Source organism: Prionailurus bengalensis, chromosome B1, assembly GCF_016509475.1.
Source record: "Prionailurus bengalensis isolate Pbe53 chromosome B1, Fcat_Pben_1.1_paternal_pri, whole genome shotgun sequence".
Taxonomy (NCBI): domain Eukaryota; kingdom Metazoa; phylum Chordata; class Mammalia; order Carnivora; family Felidae; genus Prionailurus; species Prionailurus bengalensis.
The window spans coordinates 59,073,921-59,098,030 of record NC_057344.1 but is presented as its reverse complement, the minus strand read 5'-3'; the positions used below and the strand labels follow the sequence as shown (position 1 = coordinate 59,098,030).

Below are 24,110 nucleotides of genomic sequence, written 5' to 3'. Positions count from 1 at the left end.
ATAGCAATGATAATATAAATACTGTATAAACCACAATTATATAGTAATAAACTAGGAATCTGGGAAAATGCAGAGACATTAAAATGGGTTAAAAGGAAGCAATTATTCTAAGACAAACTCATTTTTTCCATCTTGAAAAGAGGGGAGGGAAAAAAGGAGTAAGTTTTTTCGTTTCCTTTTCTTATACATTCTTTTACATCTTTTTCTTATTCATACAAAGGCATGAATAAGTGTCAAGGTTACTTCACATCCACAGCTCAAATCTTTTACAGGTAAGAGGTATTTAAAATTTTTGAAGGATGATTATGAGTGATTATTTTAAGAGGCAATAATAACACAAAAACATGTAACAATCTAGGTAGAAGAAATAATCAGAGAAATAAAAAATGAGTCAGTGTGGTTTCAGGTAGAAGAGCTAGGACGGCACAGAGTTAATGAGATAGGAAAAGGATATATGGGGTTTATTCATTAAGTTTCCTCCTCTGTTCCGTGGCATAACGTCTATCTGATGGAACGGAATCGGTGTGAGCTTTACTCAAATTAAAAGATACAATACAGAGAAAAAGACTTGGAAAAGTAAAAGCATCTATAAAACACAAATGTTAAGAGGCGCTCAACAGTTTTATAAAATGGTCTTACATGGCTGAAGCTCTAATATTAAAAAGTTAATTGAGGGGCGCCTGGGTGGCACAGTCGGTTAAGCGTCCGACTTCAGCCAGGTCACGATCTCGCGGTCCGTGGGTTCGAGCCCCGCGTCAGGCTCTGGGCTGATGGCTCAGAGCCTGGAGCCTGTTTCCGATTCTGTGTCTCCCTCTCTCTCTGCCCCTCCCCCGTTCATGCTCTGTCTCTCTCTGTCCCACAAATAAATAAAAACGTTGAAAAAAAATTTTTAAAAATAAATAAATAAAAAATAAAAAGTTAATTGAATGGAAGTTCATCCTTTGCAACAAATGTACCACTCTGGTGGGGGATGGTGATAAAGGGGAAGGCTATGTATATGGAGGGACAGGGATAATATATAGGAAATCTCTGTACCTTCTCCCTCAGTTTTGCTGTGAACCTAAAATTGCTCTAAAATAAGAAAGTCTTTTTTAAAAAATCTAATTGAAGAGGTATGTTAAGACATAAGACACAGATAGAAGCAAAGTCAGACTGGCCAGAGTTGCTGATAAGAAGGGAAGAGGAAAGATAAGTGAAGTCATAAAGGAGCAGGCAAATGTGGGCATTGCAAAATATAAGAAAAAGAGAATGTGAAAGAGTTAGTTGTGTATAAATTTCAGTTTGCTGATTCAGTTTGAATTAGGGAAAAGAACTGACCAGGAACAACGACATACAAATTTTAATAAAACCAGATGCTTTGACAATGTTCTTTAATGCCAATGACCACTAAAAAGTACAAGGCAAAAGAATCATAATATTTAAATTGGAGGAGACCTTAAGTATTAACTAGTCTAACTTCTTGCTGAATAAACCATTCCTCTAGTCCCACCTGGATATACCTGGCACATGGCCATTCAAAGCTCTAGTTTAATAGTTTCAGCTTGAGGACATTCACTAAATCACATGATGGTCCACCCATTGAACAGCCCTCATAATTAGCTAAAATCTGTTTGTCTACTTCTCCTAGTCATAGTAATTCTACACTGTGGAAATATATAAATAAGTCTGATTCTTCTTCTACGTGAAAAGCCATCCAATTCTTCCAAGCTTCCTCCTTTAAGTATATTTTCTTTAATGGTGGCTGGATTCTCCCAGCTCCTTTAATTTTCCTAATAAATAATCCTCACTAAAGTCAACATGGCACAGCAGTTAAATGAGTGAACTCTGAAAACAAACTGTCCACTTTCAAATGCTAGTTTTACTAATAAACAGTTATGTGGCCTCCAACATATTATTTGTTTATGCAGTGCCTCCATTTCTCCATCTGTAAAATAGGGAGAATAATAATACCTGCTCCATAGCATTGGTGATAAATAAATAAGTAAATACCATAGGCACTTGCCATTATTCATAGTAGTTATGTTCTAAAAAGTCACCATGAGTATTGAATTAGAGAATACTGAATCATTATCCCCTAGGAGAAATACAGGGTTATGTTCCTGCTAGCCTCTTATTACAACATCTTTGACAATGGATTGATATATAACATTGTTTTATGTGTGTTTCTATTTAAAGATACTTTATTCAATGTATACAGCCTGAATTCTCAGCCAATAACACCATAACTCACATTGGAGCAAAGCTCATTTGACACAAATAATTCCTCCACAAGGCACATCATAACCTTTCTGCACGTAGGAACACCAGACAACACTTCAACACTGTGTTTGAGGGCCATTTTAAACAGTGAAATCACCAAGAATATGCACACAAGTGTAAAAAAAAAATGTGAATACAACACAAAAAACACATTTGTGTATGAGTGCTGAAACAAGAAAGCAGAACATTGCCTTTTCAACCTCAGCTTGGAATACGTGCATTGGGTGCCTCAAATTTTTTGCTGCTCTGTGCGTGTCCATGAATGACCATGAAAGCACTGGGAGTATTGATTGTGGGGTTATGTATAAATTTTAGCAAGTAGTCAAATTCACAAACACGCAATCCATAAGTAATAAGAATTCACTATATATGTAAATTACTTGAAAGTGGTCCTGGAAGGAAGTGTCCAATTAAATATTAGCTCCTATTTTTATTACCGTTATCCTTACAAATCACTATTTTTATAGGTATCTAGTGTGTCAATACCCTTTTGTGTAACCAGTATAGAATACAGTGAAAACTTCAACTCCTCTACTACTTTAATTTTATATATTTTAAAAACTTCTTAGCGTGCCTGAGTGGCTAAGTCAGTTGAGCGTCTGACTTCGTCTCAGGTCATGATCTCACAATTTGTGAGTTTGAGCCCAGCGTCGGGCTCTCTGCTGTCAGCACAGAGCGTGCTTCTGATCCTCTGTCCCTCTCTCTGTCCCTCCTCTCTTTGTGCTCTCTCTCTCTCAAAAAAAAACATTTATTTTTTTTTAATTTTTTTTTTAACATTTATTTATTTTTGAGACAGACAGAGAGCATGAACAGGGGAGGGTCAGAGAAAGAGGGAGACACAGAATCCGAAACAGGCTCCAGGCTCTGAGCTGTCAGCACAGAGCCCGATGCGGGGGCTCGAACCCACTGACCGCAAGATCATGACCAGAGCCGACGTCGGACGCCCAACCGACTGAGCCACCCAGGCGCCCCAAAAGTAAACATTTAAAAAAGAAAACTTCTTAGGGCACCTGGGTGGCTCAGTTGGTTAAGCATCCGACTCTTGGTTTCGGCTCAGGTCATAATCTCACAGTTCTTGAGTTCGAGCCCTGTGTCGGGCTCTGTGCTGCCAGCACAGAACCTGCTTGGGATTCTCTCTCTCCCTCTCGCTCTCTGCCCCTCCCCCACTGGCTCACTGGTGATCCTCTTTCTTTCTTCCTCTCTCTAAAATAAATAAATAAACATTAAAAAACAAAACAAAAAAACACTTCAGCTCTTAAAAAGCTACTGGTACTGGAAGGGGCACTATCATATACTGTTAGAATGAACATAAATTGGTAGTTTTTCCAGCCAGAAATTTAATAATATTTAGTTAATAAATGCATTTAGTTAAATAAATTTGATAAATATATTAATGTTTATTTCTAGGATCTTTACCAAGAACATAACTGACCAACTCCTTTAACCCACCAACTGCCCTTCTAAGATTCTATTATACAGAAATGAGAAACATAAAGTTTGGCAAAAAATATTCCAAAAAAGTGAAAAATTACAAATGATGGATAAATTATGGTAATTCAGACACTGGAATCTTACAGACATCAAAATTCCCTTGCAAATGGGAAATTTGCTATAGTAAATAGCATGGGAAATGCTATAGTAAAAAATGTTAGATTAAAAAAAAAAACCCACCAGATACAAATTTGTATACATGACTTGATCTCCAGTGACTAAGGAAAAATATATGAAGAAAAAGTGCAAGAAAAAAAGATCAAAGTCTTCACAGTAACTGCCTCTGTAGACAGCAGTAGTGATTTCCATTCCTGCTTCCTAAAACCCTCCTATACTTCACAGTTTTTCCAAAACACCTGTATCACTTCGGCAAGCAGAAAGGCTAGACAAAAAAGCCACTTGTGACTTTCCTTTTCCCATGAGCAAACAGGGGAGAAAAGAGGGATGAATGTTTGGTTAAGAATCCTATAAAAGGGATGTGACAAGATAGTAAGCTTCTAGTATTTTTAAAACAGGAAATATGTGAGCAGCTCTGAACTAAGCAAAGGAAGCAGTATTAAAGGGGGACTTGAGGATAACAAGGAAAAAAAGGAGTAAATGCCTTTGAGTAAAGCAAAACATTGAGGGGCAGAGACAACAGCTTAAGTATGAGGGAGGAGTAAAAGTTGTTGATCCATTTAATAGGATATATATGTAAATATGAGACACTGGGTATTAGTAAGCATGGAATTAGGAGAATATCACACACACAGTAGTTAAATCTTCTCCTTACCAATGATGACTAGGTATAAAAGATAAGGGCAAAGACAAGAAAAGAAAAGAAGAAAGAAAAAGAAAAAGAAAAAGAAAAAGAAAAAGAAAAAGAAAAAGAAAAAGAAAAAGAAAAAGAAAAAAAACAAGGGCCTTTGTTTTTTTAAGTTTATTTATTTTGAAAGAGAGAGCACATGAGCAGGGGAGGGCAGAAAGAAAGGGAGAATCCCTAGTTCGATGCAAGCCTTGATCTCACAAACTGCAAGATCATGACCTAAGCTGAAATCAAGAGCCAGCCACTCAACCAACTGAGCCACCCAGGTGTCCCCCAAAATAAGGGCATTTAAATTGTTATAGCACAATTATACCAGCTTGAAGCCTTTTCTATTATTTTTCTTTTTCATTTACAAGGAGTTTGCAAGAGAGAAGCAAACCTTTGAAACATGTTTAAACTTGCTTCTTTTTCCCTAATTTAACCTATTGTGAATATATCCTCTACAGGATCTGAAATTAAAAGAAATAAATTGGACAACTCAGTATTAAACTGTAAAATCAACACACTAAAAAAAGGGGGGGGGGAGCTGTAAAGCTACCCTATTGGGAGACAAAGGCAAGGTTTTGTTGAGACCCGATTGCATTAATATGTACAAAAAAAAAAAAAAAAAAAAACCTTGAGGTGATAGTATTAGATGCAAAAGTAATGGTGAGAGAGATGAAGCATGGCCAAAAAGCTCCCCCTGCAACCATCCAAGCAATGAGCAAGGGAGGAGATGCTCAATTCAGCCTCGAGACCTCTTCATACAGGCCTATTTCTACTATACAGACTCATATGTCAAGATGTGAGAGCACCCCAAAGGACCAACTAATTCAGGCTCAGAACAGCAGTTGTGACTAGCGAGTGTTCATTCTCTGAGCAGTGGTATTCTATCACTAATTTTTAATAGTTGTCAACAATATAAAGAAATGACTACATATTTTCTACAAATCCAAATTTATTTAATCCAAAAGGATAATCTATATTCTAAGATGGCATCAATCTACATTTTTCACATCAAAATGTCCATTCTTTTATCAAAGGATGGAATTAGAGCTGATAAATTTTTTAAAATGAACTTGGCAAAATTAAAAGGTAGTAGAATTCCTCAAGCAGGTCCTCATTTATTTTATTTTATTTTATTTTATTTTATTTTATTTTATTTTGTAGCTAGTAAATAAATGCCAATCTAAACGAAAGCCAGAATAATGAATAGGTATTAGCCAAGCAAAATGGGCAGAGGCAAAGTCATGCTAGGCAGAGGGAGCAGGAGATGCAAAGGAACAAGGATGAGAAAACACATGCCTTTTACTTCTCCACTCCCAGAAGTACAGAAAGAGGGAGCACAAAAATAAGGAGTATACAGGCCTCTATGAGACCTTGTAGGCCATTTAAAGGCTATTATTTGATCCAGGGGCCAAGGAAGGGTCATTAGCTCAATTTCTCTCAATGTGTGCTATTTATAAACCTTTTCTAGGTATAAATTTCTTTTCTAGGTATACATTTTTTGGTCAGATAATTTTTCAGACTCAAAAGTTCATCAAATTTATTCCTGTTAAATTATATCTAATTCAGGTTCATAGTAGCTCTGGTCTACTGAGATTATTTTGTTTCCTGATCAATCATACCACACATTTACTATTTCTTTCCACTTTACATCTTCTGGAAATGTGATGACTGTATCCTTTAAATGTTTTTTAATGCACCCCTTAAAAATGAAGATTAGTTTGAGGAGGACAAGCCTCTACATATTTTTATTTGGATGACATGAAAATACCGACCAGCAGCCTCTGCATATAATTCTTTAACCAGTTACTAATCCACCTAACAATCTTTATTTATATTTCTTCACCTTATCTACATTGAGACACCCTGGCAACAATAAATTGCTTTGGTTTACCTACTCTACGAGGTATCTAATTTTTTCACAATGCTTCTAGACCAACAGAAATACCTAGTAGTTCCATTTACTAATTAATTACCACCAAACTGTTTGAGTAGTGGTCTGTGCTTTGTCCAACAGATGTAGTTGTGTTTCCCTTCAAAATTATAAAATATCCATGGCACTATGATGCTCCAGTTTGCCTCACCACAGAGTTTGAGAACTAAAGTTCTAGCCTATAATCCTAAAAAACAAAACAAAACAATTTGACATAATATATTCTGTGTGAATTTATACTTTGTCCAAGTGATTGCTACTTCCTCCTAAGATGTTTGCAGGCATCACTTTTAACCTTGCCAGGGATCAATATGAAGAAAACTGGTCTAGTTTATAGACTATGTTTTTTGAAAATTATATGACACTTGATGATCTTTGGTTGTCTGCCAAATCTTCTGTTTTCCATATCCTCAAACAAAACCAAAATAAATTCACTGAGTATATATGAAACTTCATGCAATCCTTGGCATCATCTTTAATGTTAACCCAATATTTTAAAATTTTATAACCAACCAAAGCAATAACTTTTTACCTTATTCACTAGTAGTATCTTGAGTAGTATATTCATAAGAGTGTTTAAGAAGAATTCTACAGTCAGATGGATTTAGTTTAAATCCGAACTCTACCACTTACTAGCTGCCTGACCATTAATAAGTTTTAAATCTCTATAAATTCTGATTTCTTCATTTTTACTAAAAGAATAATAACTAATTCATAGGGTTGCTGTAATGAATAAATACAACTTGATGTACAATAAGAGTTCAATAATACCTACCATCAATAATAACAATAAATTCATGCAACATAAGAAAATGCATACTATATATCTGAATACCACTAAGCCAACAGAGTTGACACAAATGAAATAAAAATGATCTTATAACCACAAATGATTTAAAAACTGAAAATTAAAACAGTGAAAATATATCTAATGCAAAACAAAGATTGAATGGAAGATGTGGTATATTGGAAAAGGCAACTGAGAAACAGAGCCATTTAAGACAATTTGAAACTCAAATATATGCAAACATTTCAAGGTTATAATAGGAATTTGATGCAAATGGCCCAACCTAGTGCAGTTTGTCATTCCAAGTGTGCAGAATCAAGAAACATTGTGGAAGATGAACAGTGTGAAGAAACATAACATAGTTTTCTCTATTTTCTTTATACTATCATGTGGGAAACAAAGGCAAATGAAAAATTAAATTTCCTTACAGCTTATAGCCCATTGACAAGTCCTTGAAACAGGCAGAGTAACATTCCTCTAGGAACTCAGCTGCCTTGATGATGACACTTTGCTAAGGGTGAAAGGCAATCTTAGCTTAACATTATCCTGACCTCCAGGATCCTGTAAGTCTACTTTAACATATAAAAATTCCTTTGGAAACTTTTTATCTCAACCACCCTCCCAACATATATGTTGGCAATCATACTCTAAGCTTATGGCCCCCTGATATAAATCTGAAAGGTCTCATGACTGAGTTTTTACTAAACAGTAATAAATGACCTTTTCCTAACACCAGCTACCCCCCTCAAGGTCCTAGAAACCTTGTTTCCAAAATACCTTAGATTTACACTATTCCTAAGCCCACTTGTCACAACCCCAGTGCAGATCTTTCTGCTCACAGGTCTTATTTCCGTATTTTAATAAAACGACCTTTTTACACTGAAGATGTCTCAAGAATTCTTTCTTAGCCATCAGCTCAGAACCCCAACATTTTCTACATCATACTATACATATTTATTTTAGATTTGATTAATATAAAACTAAATAAAGCCAAATTTTATACTATAAAGATAAATAACACCACAGGATAAAAGCCATGAACAAAATTTGCTTTCTCATTTCATAAAAAAAGAAAATGCATATTTGTGAGTAAGTAGCCTTCCTCTCTCAAAAACAGAATCTACAATTAGCTTAATACTTCAGGCTAGTGTATATAATTCATAAAATTAATTTATATTCACCTCAATTATTTACCTCTGCTCACCTACATTTAAATCATCTTCTATAACTGGGGGGGATCATAAAGATTTTTATTACATTCGAAAGGATTCTCCTTAAAATGACAAGAAGAAGGCAATATAACTAAATTTTCACAAAATGGTATCTGATCTTTTTTATATACATGTTCTATTTTTTTTTTTTTTACATTTTTTAAAGTTTATTTATTTATTTTGAGAGACAGAGCGAGCACAAGCTGGGGAGGGGCAGAGAGAGGGAAAGACAAAATCACAAGCCGGCTCCACAGCATTAGCACAAAGCCTGATGCAGCGCTCGAGCTCACAAACCGTGAGATCATGACCTGAGTCGAGCTGAAGAGCAGATGCTTAACTGACTATGCCACCCAAGTGCCCCAGTATCTGCTCCTTTTTAACCAGACATTTTATAGAAGAAATGGGAATATCTAAGGAAACACATATGCATCTTTTTAAGTTTATTTATTTATTTTGGGAGACAGAGTGAGAGAGAGAGAGAGAGAGATCCTTTGTGTATAAGCATGTGTAGGGGAAAAGCAGAGAGAGAGGGAGAGAGAGAGAATCCAAAACAGGCTCCATGCTGTCAGCACAGAGCCCAATATGGGGCTTGAACTCACAAACTGCGAGATCATGACCTGACCCGAAACCAAGGGCCAGATGCTTAACTGAGTGAACCACCAAGATGCCCCATAAACATGTGTGCATTCTTAAGACAAAAGGAACCATGCAAATTAAAATTACTGACTGCTATCACATTAAGTTAATTCAATGGATGACAAAGAAAAATCTGATGAACAGGATCACACAGAGCCATAAATCAGAGATGAATATAAAGAGAAAACAAGCACAAACAACAAAGAGAAAAAAGTGGGATTCTAAGTGATATGGGGAAAAAAAAGACAAAAAAAGCATACTTTGAAATTTTGCATAAAGTGTGATTCCATTTAAATATATTCAGATTTATTTAAAGCAAGTGGGTGAAATTATTACAACCATATGTTGGCTCAAAGTTATCACATGTTCTTTTACATATGCTCAGACTATAATATATAAATAAGCTACAAAAATTAGGCTGAAATGAAAAAGCTGCATGTTTGCCACATGCAGTCAAAGGCCAAATTTGTACCTAAGAAAATTACTGCATCTAAAAGGCAAAGACATATTCTGTGTAATCAATACAGAAAACATCTGAAAAGTATAAGTACTAAGCTATACATGACATAAAACAAAATTACACATGAGGATGAATTTATGGATCATCATAGTTCAGCCTGTTTGTATTGGCTTGTTTAGATACAATCTTCAATCTTTTCAAAGATTTTCTAATAGCATCAGGATTTGGGAAATGGTGATGACCTATAGCCCCATTAGGAAATCCTAGATGTAGTCCAGGTGAAATTCCTCTGTAGATAAACATGCACAGTTGGTGTGGGAAACATAGGCAGAAGGAAATGATAGATAAAATTAAATTTCCTTATAACCTGCAGCCCACTGACAAATACTTGAGACAGGCAGAGTAGGACATTCCTCCATGAACTCCCAACTGACTTTTTTTTTTATAGGAAATTTATTGTCAAATTGGTTTCCATACAACACCCAGTGCTCATCCCAACAAGTGCCCTCCTCAATGCCCATCACCCACTTTCCCCTCTCTCCCACCCCCCATTAATGTTAATGCTTTGCTAGAGGGGAAAACAACTTTAGCTTCACAATAGCTAGGCCTCCAGTATTCTATAAGTCTTCCTTAACGTATGAAAATCCTTTTGGAAACCTCCCCTTGCCTTTACCTCCTCCAACTTCCAGGTATGTAATCAATCTCTCCTCACAATCCCAAGGGAGCTTTTTCTGCCCAGGGGTCCTATTCGCGTGCTTTAATAAAACCAACTCTTTTCACCGAAGACTTCTCAAGAATTCTTTCTTGGCCTTTGTCTCCAAACCCCAACAATTTTCCACATCACTATGACTTTTATTATTTTCTCTGAAGCAAAACATAAGCAACTTCTGCAGAACATAGCCATACCTTTCTGGATGTCTTCGGCCATATATTTCTCCTTTCCATTTAGTTTGATTATCTTCTGCTCTTTGCTGTTGCATTTGATCAAAAATAGCATGATAATGTTCATACTGTCCTCTAGAAGAAAAAGGTGATGGAGCCACAGCCCCTCCACTGCCAAAAAAGGGAGCCTAGGAATTAAACAAACAGCTCTCACATGTTTATCTCATAAGACCCAAAAGATCTGTACTACCTTCAAAAGAAAAAAATTATTTCAACACTTGACTTTTAAAAAGCAATTACCTAATTTGAACATATTAATAAACATACAGCTTAAAGCAAAATGTTTTCCTACTGTGTTATAACCATTAACAATCAAAAAGTAGCATACCTTGTTACTAAGAATAAAGCATAATTTAACAAACAAAAATATAAAAAGCCATTAAAGTTACATAAATATTGAAAAGTCTGGTCTTAATAAGTTTTGAAACAAGTTTCTAGTACACATTTTATGGTACCATTCTATTAAGTTTAAAATATGTATAGCTCATATGTAAGGTAGAGCCTACCTTTATAACACTCAAAAGTATACTTAACAAAAACATTTACATATGGCATTTAATAGATCTCAAATCCCTCAACAAACAGTAAAGACATAAACACCACTGAAACATAGTCTAGATGTAAAATACAGCAAAACATTTTATCTATCCTTAATCAGTTTATAAACACGCTGGGAAACAAAGCACAAAACTAGAAAACGATTTCCTGCCTGTGGTAAATGAATGGTAGCAGGCACACTTTAAAGTAGTTAAGTATTGAAACTGACTTTCACAAAACAGAAAAAGCTTATCAGAAGTAAAAATTCCTCAAAAAAAAAAAAATGGCACTGGAGAAAGATACTGTTCAATCCAGCCTTGAAAGCAATACAACAGAGAGATTAAATGACTCAATATTAGCCAGGGTACTAAAGTAAAAATGAGCTATGTATGTATAATATTTGAGTGTTGACAGCAGGAGGAGGAAGGAAGTATGCAAACAAATAGGATTAGAAGGCAGGCATCAGTCACAAAAGAGGCTGGTATCTCTAACTGCTATCAAGCCTGGGTGTTTGAGTTCATATAATAAACAACAACAGAAAGCATTTATAAATTTTCTGACAGGTGTAGAATATGAAAACTGTTTTTAAGAAGGTGAGTCATATTATGCATGATAAAGAGGAATGGGAGAGAGAAGAAGGTAGAGGAACTAATCAGAAGGCTTACTACACTGACACCAAGCCACAAACCTAGGAGCAAAGAAAGGCAATTAGTGAAAAAGGGGAGGGACTTGTGGATTCTCTACAGGAATAACACAGGGTAAGGGCAGATTTATAAGGCCACAACCACTGAGACATAAGAACTTAAGCATGTGGAAAACTCAGAAAACAGATGTCAGACAAGGATAAGAGTTAAAAGTACATGTGTAATGCTGCATAAGTCATGGTGAAAAAATTTCACTACCAAGAGGAAATGCAGAGGTCAACAATACTGAAAATAAAACTCAAAGGACTAAAGTTGAGTGGTAGCATTTAAAAACCCATTTTGGGGGTGCCTGGGTGGCTCAGTCAGTTGAGCGTCCGACTTCAGCTCAGGTCATGATCTGATGGCTCGTGAGTTCAAGCCCCACATCGGGCTCTGTGCTGACAGCTCAGAGCCTGGAGCCTGCTTCGGATTCTGTGTCTCCCTCTCTCTCTGTCCCTGACCCATTCGCATTCTGTCTCTCTCAAAAATAAATAAACATTAAAAAAATATTTTTTTTAAATAAATAAAAACCTGTTTTGGGGGCACCTGGATGGCTCGCTCAGTCGGTTGAGTGACTGACTCTTGATTTCAGCTCAGGTCATGATCCCAGGGTCATGGGATGGAGCCCCACACTGGTTAAGATTAAGATTCTCTTGGGGCGCCTGGGTGGCGCAGTCAGTTGGGCGTCCGACTTCAGCCAGGTCACGATCTCGCGGTCCGTGAGTTCGAGCCCCGCGTCAGGCTCTGGGCTGATGGCTCAGAGCCTGGAGCCTGTTTCCGATTCTGTGTGTGTCTCTCTCTCTGCCCCTCCCCCGTTCATGCTCTGTCTCTCTCTGTCCCAAAAATAAATAAACGTTGAAAAAAAAAATTTTTTAAAGATTCTCTCTCCCTCTCACCCTTCCCCGCTCAGGCGTGAGTGTGAGTGTACACATTCTCTCACATTGAAAAAAAAAAAAGCGGTTAAAAAAATAAAAACCTTTCTTGTGTGTGAAGTGATGAGAATAGAAGTCAGAACACTGACAAGTAAAGAAGAACTTCTAAGCGATAATTTCTTAAGGAAGAAATCTGGCAAAGAAATGATGCAAAGAAAACTACTGGAATCAAATAACAAAAAATTTCAGTGTACCCACTGAGATAAAATTTGTGTCAACATTTTGACACGGTAAGTTGCGTACATTATAAGAAAGCATGAGTTTTTTAAAAACCAGCCTAAGATGACTACAGATAAGATGTTTGAGTAGCAAGAGATGAAAGTTGTCAGAAATAGGAAGATAACTAATTAGGCAGGAAACTCCATTAAAGCAGTCCTTACACATATCTTCAAAAGTGCATCCCAAGGCAAGAATCAGAATCAGAATTCTGATAAAAGGCAGTTGCATCTCCTATGAGATTGGCTACTCTCTGTGTTTAGTCTAGTGCTAATATCACCTTGACCTGAATTTGAGTCTTCTAATGTTTCTCTTTAGCAAAAATGAAAAGTATACTAACATCTCTGAAGATGTTTATATTGAAAACAATGCTGAAAATACTGTACTAGAATACTGATGCAATATTGTCTTTCAAAAATCACCTTCTTCCCTAATTATAAGCATATGTTAATGAGTTTTGACAAATATATATACTCGTATAACCACTACCACAATCAAAAGCATATCTGTCACCCTAAATGATCTTTGTTCCTTTGCAGTGTCCCCTCATTCCAACAACCACTGATCTGCTCTCTGTTATAGACTAGACTGCCTTTTGTATAATTTCATATAAGTGAAATCCTACAATATGTACTCTTCTGTCTGGCTTCTTTAACTCAGCATAATGTTTTTGATTGATCCATGTTGTTGCGTGTATTAACAGGCTATTCATTTTTATTGCTGAGTAGTATTCCAATGTGTTTTTCCTGCAATATATTTTCAAACCACTGATATGCCTCTTACACATTATGATTACCATATGATGTAATTATGTATGTGGAACATTTCCTAATTAAAAAAAAAAAACCACATTCATAAGAAATAAATCGGATATGGATGATATCCATATCATCCATTACTGGAAGCAGTAAGTCCCAGATTTTACAGATAGTAAATAATCAAAGACAACTGATTATACTGTGAATAATGCCTTATTATTTAGCAGTTTATAATAATAGTATTAATTTTGAAATATACCCTTTAGTTTCTGTTTTATCTTTATTTAAGGGATCTCTTTAAGTTGACTGACATAATACTGAGCCTCCAGGTCCTTATCACCTGCACAGAAATGAAACAGCCTAAGAAGTTAAATATTTCAAACCCCATGGGAAATAAGTACAGAAACTAACAGAATTTAAGTCATGGGAAATAATTTTATTAATCCTTAATGAAAGCATCATAGAAATTTATAAAGTAAAGCAGAAACCTATTAAATACATACTCCCTAATACTGTTGAAAACCTGTCTCAATCAGTTATCAAACAACATTGATAGGACTTTAGGATTAAATATTAAACATCACAGGAAAAAAGATATTTTATTGCATATCAGAAAATATATTCAAAAGGAAAAGAAAAAATAATCAAATTCTCAACACTAGTCATGGACTTGATATAAAATGCTTGACAAAATGTGAGGGCCCACACTTCAACTGTTAAGTTTTGCTTTCCAACTGGGTAAGATACAGAGTTAGTCATTTTAGAATGGGCTGAATTCAGAGTCATTCCTTATCATTCAGAAATTCTACTTCAGAGTAGACAGTGCAGTACAAAAATGGTAAAGTATAATTTTAAAGATAAAATTATATTACTACAACCTGTAATATATTAACACAGAATTAGAAAAACTTATTGAATTATTAATACGTAATATGAAAAATCAACAAAACCAGGACAGAACACACATATCTACATAAAACTTTTATTCAAATCATAACTTTTGGAGAAAAGAAGTAAAAATGGTAATCAAGTCAATTTGATAACTCTGTTGGGCACCTAAATAACATCGTTAACTAAAAGTTGGGTAACATATGTTAAAATTATAATACTGAGGAAAAAAAGTTTATCCATTTTTCATTGCTGTGTAACAAATCACTACAAACTTAGTAGTTTCAGACAATACCCATTTATTATCTCACTGCTTCCCTGGCTCACAAGTCTGGACTTAGTTAGCTGGGTCCCCTGCTCAGGATCTCACAAGGAAGCAATCAAGGTGTCAGCCAGGACAATTCTCATCTGAAGCTCAGGATCCTCTTCCAAGTTCACTAGTTCCTGGCAGAATTCGCTTCCTTGTGGCTGTAATAGCTAAGGTCACCACTTTCTTGCTAGCTGTTAGCCAGAGGCCACTATCAACTCCTAAAGGCCACCTATACTTCCCTGCCATGTGAATGCTTTTTTTTCCAGGCCAGCAGAAGCATGCCTCTCAGACTTTCTTCTCCTCTCTAGTCTTCTATGAAGGAATCTCATCAAATGTCAATGGTAATCACAGGAGTGACTATCCTATTACCGTTTACCATGTAACATAACCTAATCAATGGAGCTATAACACCACAATATTCACAGGTTCCACCCACACGTAAGAGGAGGGAATACAAGGTATCTACACTAGGAATCAGAAATTTGGAGGGCCATCTTAGAATTTGGCCTATCATAGATATGTAAAGAATGCTACAAGAGCAAAAGAGGAAATAATAGGATTCAGATAAGCACAACAAAGAAAGAAACAAGAAGTTAACCTATGAATCCTTGCTAATCACACTCCAGGCATTATTCTTGAATTTTTTCTTTATTTTTAAATGAAGAAGTCTCAGAAAAGTAACTTGCCATTTGTTATATAGTATGGATCTACCCAAAAGAAATGTTTGAATTAACATACCTAGGTAACTAGCTAGCTAGGTAATTTGTTACCTAGGTAAATGGTTGGATGTTGGACTAAGAGTGAGGAGGCAGGGAGGCATGCTATCAAGTAAAAAGAAACACAGTACAAAGACAGAAATCAGGCAGACTACACAGAATAAGAAAACTACAAAATAAGGTCTTTAGTTCAGCCTCACTTGAGCACACAGTGTGTGATAGGGAAGGGATGGAGATGAGCTTGGAAAGACTGGCAGGGGCCAGAGTAACAAGGATCTTATGAAAACTTAATCCTTAAGGCTAGATGAAGCAACAGAAGGATTTAAGGCAGAGGTGTGACAAACTTTATTTGATTTAAAAAAGATTCTTCTGGAAAAAAAGGTATATCATAGCCTCCACACCAAACTTTTTAAGCAATTTTAACTGTGTCAGATATTAGTTATCAATACAAGTTATATATGAAGTACATGCAGGAAAACTAAGAATTCATAATAGATGAAGAATTTTAGGTATGAAGTTAATCCTTTCCCCACCAAAAAAGCCCATTATATACATTTCAAAGAGCATGGTGAAACTGGAGAAAACACTGCAATAGTGTAACCATACTGATATCAAATGCCTACCTTTACTTCACCACTTCCACCAGCACTTAGCACGTTTCTCCATCCTTGCTCCCTGGCCCTATTTATTCTCTCCAACTTTTGGGGAAAAGAAACAAACAAAACACAATTTCAAGTATTTAATATAAAGTACATGAAATACATTTACTAATACAATGGAAATCAGTGTATTCCTTTGGAAAAAAAAGTACGTGTGTGAGGAGGAGGTGGAACGTACCAAGAAAAATGGATTATTCTTACCCTTTCCTTTTCCTGTCTTTTCATCTGTTCAGCCTTCATTAAACTAATCTGTAACAATTTTAAAGACAAACTTCTTAGAGCTCTTAAAACTATTATCATCTACAACTTGGCAAGGGAAGAAAAATAAAAGCAAAAAAACTACCTGATCCTTTTGTTTCTTTTCTTTTTCAATAAATTCCAACCTTCTCTTTCTTGCTGCTTCCTTAAATAAAAAAAGAACAGTTTCATCAAAAATAATTGCTACTTTTTTCTGGTTTCATAAGGAAAGTTAGTGCACCAATAGTAGAGGTATGCCCAGAGAGATTAGGGGAAAAAAAAAAAAAAGAAAGAATTAAAGTTAAAGGTTTCTGTTTGAAAGAAATAAGGAGGAAAGGTTTGGAGGTTTTATAAGATTTTGTTTCTTTTCTTATAATTGTTTTTGCAAAGCTTTAAAATAAGCAGACAGATGTCTTTATACCTCAAACATTTTCCTCCTTTCTTCTCCAGGGTTCACTTTCTTCACTGGAATTTGATGGGCCTGGACAAAAAGTAAAACTACAAATTAGATAAGGATTTTGAGGTACTCATTTGAAAAAATTCAAATTTAAGGAAATTCAAAATAAGAAAAAGGTAGTCAATACTGCCATGACTCTGTTTCAAAATATATTATCCCTATAGTAATACAACAGTAGGGAACTTCAACACTCATTTACATCAATGGATAGATAGATCATCCAGACAGAAAATCAACAAGGAAACAGTAGCTTTGAAAATCACATTAGACCAGATGGACCTAACAGATACACATAAAACATTCCAACCAAAAACTTCAGAATACACATCCTTTTCAAGTGCACATGGAACATTCTCCAGAATGTTAGGCAACAAAACAAGTTTCAATAAATTCAAAAAGATTAAAACCATGTCATGCATCCTTTCCAACCATAATGATATGAAATTAGAAATCAATCACAAGAAAAAATCTGGAAAGAACACAAACACATGGAGGCTAAATAATAAGCTACTAAATAATGAAGGATCAACCAAGAATTCAAAGAGAAATTTAAAAATACATGGAAACAAATGAAAATGAAAACACAACAATCCAAAATCTTTGGGATAAAGCAAAAACTGTTCTAAAAGGGAAGTTTACAGCAATACAGGCCTACCTCAAGAAACAAGAAAAATCTCAAATAAACAACCTAACTTTATATATAAAGATGCCCTGTTGATTTTATTTTATTTATTTATTTATTTATTTATTTACTTACTTACTTACTTACTTACTTACTTATATGTTTGTTTATTTTTGAGAGAGAAGGCTAGCAAGCAGGGGAGGGACAGAGAGAGAGGGGGGGAGAGAGAATCTCAAGCAGGCTCCACATTGTCAGCACGGAGCCCAATGTGGGGATCGATCTCACAAACTGCAACATCATGACCTGAGCTGAAAGCAAGAGTCAGACACTCAACTGACTGCGCCACCCAAGGCACCCCCCCTAAAGATGCCCTGTTGATTTTAATTATAAAGGAAAGAAAATGTTATTTTAAAAAATTACTTCAAAAAAAATTACTTCAATGATCATTTACATTATCAAAATAATATTAAATTTTATTAATTTAACTTATTAAATCATGAAAAGTGTCTTTGGGTGGAGGCGCCTGGGTGGTTCAGTCATTTAAGTATCCAACTCTTGATTTTGGCTCAGGTCATGATCTCAGTTTGTGGGATCAAGCCTTATGTCAGGCTCTGTGCTGACATCAAGGAGCCTGCTTGAGATTCTCTCTCTCTCTCTCTCTCTCTCTCTCTCTCTCTCTCTCTCTCTTTCCCTGCTCCTCCCCCCTCCCCTGCTCACACATGTGCTCTCACTCTCAAAAATAAATAAATAAACTTTTTTTTAAAAAGTGCTTTTGGTAACAATTCCATATCAATAGCAGCTGTCTTTTAGCAAAAGCCAATGTTATGAAATTACTTTTATATACCAATCATTATTTCAGTTTTCTAAATTTTATAAAATTATCCGGAGATAAGCACTAAAATTCTAAAAGGCAACTCAGAATAAATAAAATAAATGATTGTGAATTAATATGAAGCTAGTAAAATTAATAAAAAAGAACCAGGAAGACACAAACTTTATTTATAGTAAGATTTCAGAAGATATTTGATTTCTTCTTCAGAAAGCAACATGATAGGGGCGCCTGGGTGGTGCAGTTGGTTAAGCGTCCGACTTCAGCCAGGTCACGATCTCGCGGTCTGTGAGTTCGAGCCCCGCGTCGGGCTCTGGGCTGATGGCTCAGAGCCTGGAGCCTGTTTCCAATTCTGTGTCTCCCTCTCTCTCTGCCCCTCCCCCGTTCATGCTCTGTCTCTCTCTGTCCCAAAAAATAAATAAATGTTGAAAAAAAATTTTTTTTAAAAAAGAAAGCGGGGTGCCTGGGTGGCGCAGTCAGTTAAGTGTCCGACTTCAGCCAGGTCACGATCTCGCGGTCTGTGAGTTCGAGCCCCGCGTCAGGCTCTGGGCTGATGGCTGATGGCTCAGAGCCTGGAGCCTGTTTCTGATTCTGTGTCTCCCTCTCTCTCTGCCCCTCCCCCGTTCATGCTCTGTCTCTCTCTGTCCCAAAAATAAATAAACGTTGAAAAAAAAAATCTTTAAAAAAAAAAAAAAAAAAAGCAACATGATATAGAATTTCTCCTTATGAAATGCAACTAATTTATTTCAATGGATACATTATTTAATATGAGCACAATAAAATAATGCTATTTAGTATATTACACTACCCAGCATATTGATAACCTGATAAAATACGAATGATTCTTTTTATAATGTGCTTTGCCAGTTTAATTCATGACCATCATAAACCAAATCCATTTTAATTTCTTCTTTTAAGTAAGCTCTATGCCCAATGTGGGGCATGAACTCACAACCCTGAGATCAAGAGTCACATGCTTACATACCATTGAATCAGCTAGGTGCCCCTAAACCAAATCCATTTTATTGATACAGTCTAAGTTAGCTTAAAGCTGCAAAACAGTGCAGTAAGTGGTACTAAATCTCACACCATAAGTAACCAAACAGTGAGTTTACTACCTGAGAAGACCCAAGTGGTAGATTCCCAGAATCATCCCACCCCCTCACCATATTATTAGGTCCTAACTCCTAACTGCCAATTTTGGCTAGTTACTTCAAGTTTCACTTAAGTTAACCATGTATCTCAGCACTTAACTCCAGAAATGGCACTAGGGTCAATGAAATGACAATAATAGTGAAATATTTAAAGAAAAGTAACTTTTGAATTTTTTCTGAAAGTAACCAAGAGTAAGAAATACAGTTCACATCCAGACCCTGTAAAGATACACAGTATGTATAGTTGGTTTTATTTCCATCTATTACTAAAAAAAGGACCCATTTTTTACCTCCAAAACAGACTTTTCCATCACTAAAAGCAACCGAAAATTTTAAAATAGTCAAGGGAGGGCACTGGGGCCACTGCTACTGACGTGTAAGAAAAAAATACAATTGGAGATAATGCTCTTCATAGTATTATAAACACGCAGTTAATATTTCAAAGCATGTTATGTATATAAAATTTAAACTAGTGAGAAATGTTACACAGAATTTTTGTAAAAATACATACTCCTTCCATTCCTTCCATAAGAAGGAATATTATTGGGGAATAAAGAGGAATGCAGTACTGATACATGCTACAACATGGATAAATGCTACAACCTTGAAAACATTATGCTAAGTAAAAAAAGCCAGTAACAAAAGACCATGTGTTATATGATTTCATTTACATGAAATTTCCAGAATAAGAAAATCTACAGAGACAGAAGTAGATTAGTGGTTGCCTAGGGCAATGGGGTTAAGGGGAAGAATGGGCAGCGAAAGCTAATGGGAAAAGAATTTTTTTGATGATGAAAATGTTCTAAAACTGATTGTGGTGATAGCTGCACAACTCTGATCTCACTAAAACTATTCAATTCTAAACTTTAAATGTATGGATTGTACAGTATGTGAAATAAATCTCAGTAAAGCTATTTTAAAAATATACATAACCCTAAGAGTTGCAGAATCATAATTTCTGGACATAGAGCTCTGCATTATATATTTTGAAAGGTTACACAGGTTAACTCAATCATCAGGTCTAGCACTGGTTTCAACATCTGTGAACCACAACACCAAACAATTTAAAAATATTAACAAAGGGGACACCTGGGTGGATTAGCCAGGTAAGCATCTGACTCTTGATTTCAGTTCAGGTCATGATCTTATGGTGGTGAGATAGAGCCCTGCGTCAGGCTCTCTGCTGAGAGTGAAATCCGCTTGGGATTCACTCTCTCCCTCTCTCTCTGCCCTTCCCCCGCTCATGGTCTCTCTCCTCTCTCTCTCTCTCTCTCTTTCTTTCTCTCTCTCTCAAAATTAAAAAAGAAAACAACAACAACAAAACATTAAATATATTAACACAAGTAACACAGATCTCACTATAAACAGCTTTTAAACAGATTACCCAATAGTGAGCAGTAAGAAGAGAATGTTTAATTAACACACCTACATACTCTTAAGTAAGTTAAATGAAGACACCGATTATATTCATCTTTTAATGCTCCATTACGACATATACAAGATACTCAAATATTTGTGAAATAAAAATATCAAGCGGTCCTAGGTGGCTCAGTTGGTTAAGTTTCTGACTCTGGGTTTCAGCTCAGGTCATGATCTCACAGTTTGTGAATTTGAACCCTGATTCAGGTTCTGTGCTAGCAGAGCCTGCTTGGGATTCTCTCTCTCCCTCTCTCTCTGCCCCTCCCCTGCTCTCATTCAAAATAAATAAGTAAACTTAAAAATATATATATCAAGCTGTTTCTTTGTCACACAGGTATTTTCAACTGTATCTATACAGAAGAGAAAAATATGGTAACATAAAACATCCATATTAAGACAAATGTTTTGTTCTGTGTTTCTTTTTAAAAATATGAACCAGGGGCGCCTGGGTGGCTCAGTCGGTTAAGCGTCCGACTTCGGCTCAGGTCATGATCTCGCGGTCCGTGAGTTCGAGCCCCACGTCAGGCTCTGTGCTGACAGCTCAGAGCCTGGAGCCTGTTTCAGATTCTGTGTCTCCCTCTCTCTCTGACCCTCCCCCATTCATGCTCTGTCTCAAAAATAAATAAACGTTAAAAAAAAAATTTTTTTTTTTTTAAAAATCTGAACCAAAACACTAAAACATATTCATAGAGCTCCCTCTGGTGGCACAATAACAGAATCTTAAAAAAAAAAAATAACATTATTACAGGAACTGGAGCAAAGAAAGTTTCTATGAAAATATTCCCAAAATTTGTTGGGTAGTAATAACTTAATACATTATTAGTTAAAATTTTTACAACTGCAAATGATAGACAATATCATTAAGTGTTTATGGTTTTTCTTATAAACTTCTCATTATGAAGCTTTCACCTCCTCCATGAACGCACCAAACGTATACCTATTATGGAGCAATTCCTCCTGAAGAACTGAGGGCTGACTGAACAGCTTCTGCACAGCAAAAGACAGAACAGCAAAAGAGACAAAGACATGGTAAAAAAACAAAAACAAAAACAGGGAATCCCCACCCCAATGCTGAGAACTACAGTGGGGACGGATAGTACTGAGGAGCTAGGAGCAAATCGGTCTGCCCTGGAGTACAGACAAAAAGCCACACTTGCCTACTTGCCTCAGCATGCCCTGGGTCCCTACTCCACACCATCCCCCAGAGGCTTGGGGCTTCAGAAGAGCAACTAGCACATAAAAGAGCCAGCCCTAAAACTCTACCAAGGGCAGGAGAGCTGCTCGTATCCTTTCTGGGCCAAGACAGAGGGGCTAGTGAGCAACAGAGTTTACACTCCCCCTCCACTTTAGTAAGCTGGCCTGCCGCCTGAGTGGACCCTGGACCTCTAACCCACATCAATGCAGCCACCAGGCCGTGAACACGACACCCTTGGTCAGCACTTACTATAGCTCCAGCTTTTGTGTCAAGGTGACATAGGTGTGCAAAGCACCCTGGAACACTCCAGGCCCAGATCACTCTGGCTTCAGACAGCTTACTAGGGCACCCCTGGTGCACGGTATTATGGGACCTCCCAGCTGATGCCTATTTCAACTCCAGCTGCCCCAAAACACCCCCAAGTGTACTGGTGCTGATGTGGCAAAATGGAAAAGAAAATGTAGATAAAATTAAATTTACTGCCCAATGGCAAAAACTTGAGGCAGGGAGAGTAAAACATTCCTCTAGGAACTCTCTACAGTCTTAATGTTAACGTTTTGCTAGAGGGAAAAACAACCTTAGCTTGACAATAGCTAGGCCTCCAATATCTTAAGAGTCTTCTTTAGCATATGAAATTCGTTTTGGAAACCTCCCTTTTGGCTTTTCCTCCCCAACTCCACAGTATATAACCAGTCACTCCTTATAACCCCAGAGCAGTTCTTTCTGGCCATGGGTCCTGTCCCTGTGTTTTAATAAAGGGATTTCTTTCAACTGAAACGGCAATAATTAATAACATGAAGACATCAAAAGTAAAAATCTCACTAGAAATGGCAAAGATAGGATTAATCACTTATAAAGATACTAAAAAGCTTGAAAGAAAAAAGTAAAATTAACTACAATAATTAGTTAAGGGATACATAAAATAAGAAAAACATAAGAGTGACTTAAAAATATAACATGTGGAGGGGAAAGAAAAATGTAGAGTTTTGGAAGGTGTTCAAATTTAAGTTGCTATCAACCTAAGCTCTCATACATGTCAAGATGATATAATGTGAATCTCACAATACCACAATGTAAGAGCTTATAGTAAATGCACAAAAGAAAATGAGAAAAAAAACTACACATGACATTAAAGAAACTCATCAAATAGGCACATGAAAAGATGCTTAACATCACTATCATCAGGGAAATACAAATCAAAACCACAATGAGCTACCACTTCACACTAGTCAGAAAGGACAGTATCGAAAAGACAAGAAATAAGTGTTGACAAGGATGTGGAAAAAAGGGAACCAACTCTCAGAGCACTACTGGTAGAAATGTAAATTTGTGCAGCCACTACAGAAAACAGAATGGAGGTTCCTCAAAAAAACAGAACTAGAGCTACCATATGATCCCAGTAATTCTACTAGTAGGTATCTATCCAAAAGAAATGAAAACATTAATTGGAAACAATATATGTACTTCTATGTTCACTGCAGCATTATTTACAATGGTGAAGATATGGAAATGACCCAAGTGTCCATGAGTAAATGAATGGATAAAGAAGAGGTGGTGTATATATACAATGGCATACTACTCAGCCATAAAAAAAGGAATAAAATCTTACCATATATGACAACACAGATGGACCTAGAGGGTATGATGCTAAGTTAAAAAGTCAGAGAAAGACAAATACTGCATGGTTTTACTTATATGTGGAATGTAAAAAACAAAAAACAAAACTCAGATTCATAGCTAGAGAGAACAAGCTGATGGTTACCAGAAGGGAAGGTCGGGGCGGGGGGGGGGGGGGGGGGGGGGGGGGGGGGAGGGTGGTAGGGGACAAACTAGGTGAAGAGAATTAAGAAGTACAAACTTCCAGTTATAAAATAATTAAATCATGGGTTGGTAATGTGAACAGGGGGAATAGAGTCAATAAACACTGCATGAACTTAGTAAGGTGACAGACTGACTTATTATGGTAACCATTTCACAATGTACACAAAT

General features: G+C 36.3%; 1 protein-coding gene across 4 annotated transcripts in view; it reads right to left on the bottom strand.

The window, feature by feature from the left end:
• Window positions 1-24,110, bottom strand: part of NEK1 (NIMA related kinase 1) — a 242,131-nt gene that overhangs the window by 142,453 nt on the left and 75,568 nt on the right. For all 4 annotated transcript variants that reach the window (XM_043565808.1, XM_043565817.1, XM_043565825.1 and 1 more), the window contains exons 13-17: window positions 16,867-16,926; window positions 16,552-16,611; window positions 16,410-16,457; window positions 16,173-16,247; window positions 10,474-10,637 (exon numbers count right to left, since the gene is read on the bottom strand). In XM_043565808.1, coding sequence (XP_043421743.1) covers window positions 10,474-10,637; window positions 16,173-16,247; window positions 16,410-16,457; window positions 16,552-16,611; window positions 16,867-16,926 — 407 coding nt within the window. The remainder of the gene's footprint in view (window positions 1-10,473; window positions 10,638-16,172; window positions 16,248-16,409; window positions 16,458-16,551; window positions 16,612-16,866; window positions 16,927-24,110) is intronic.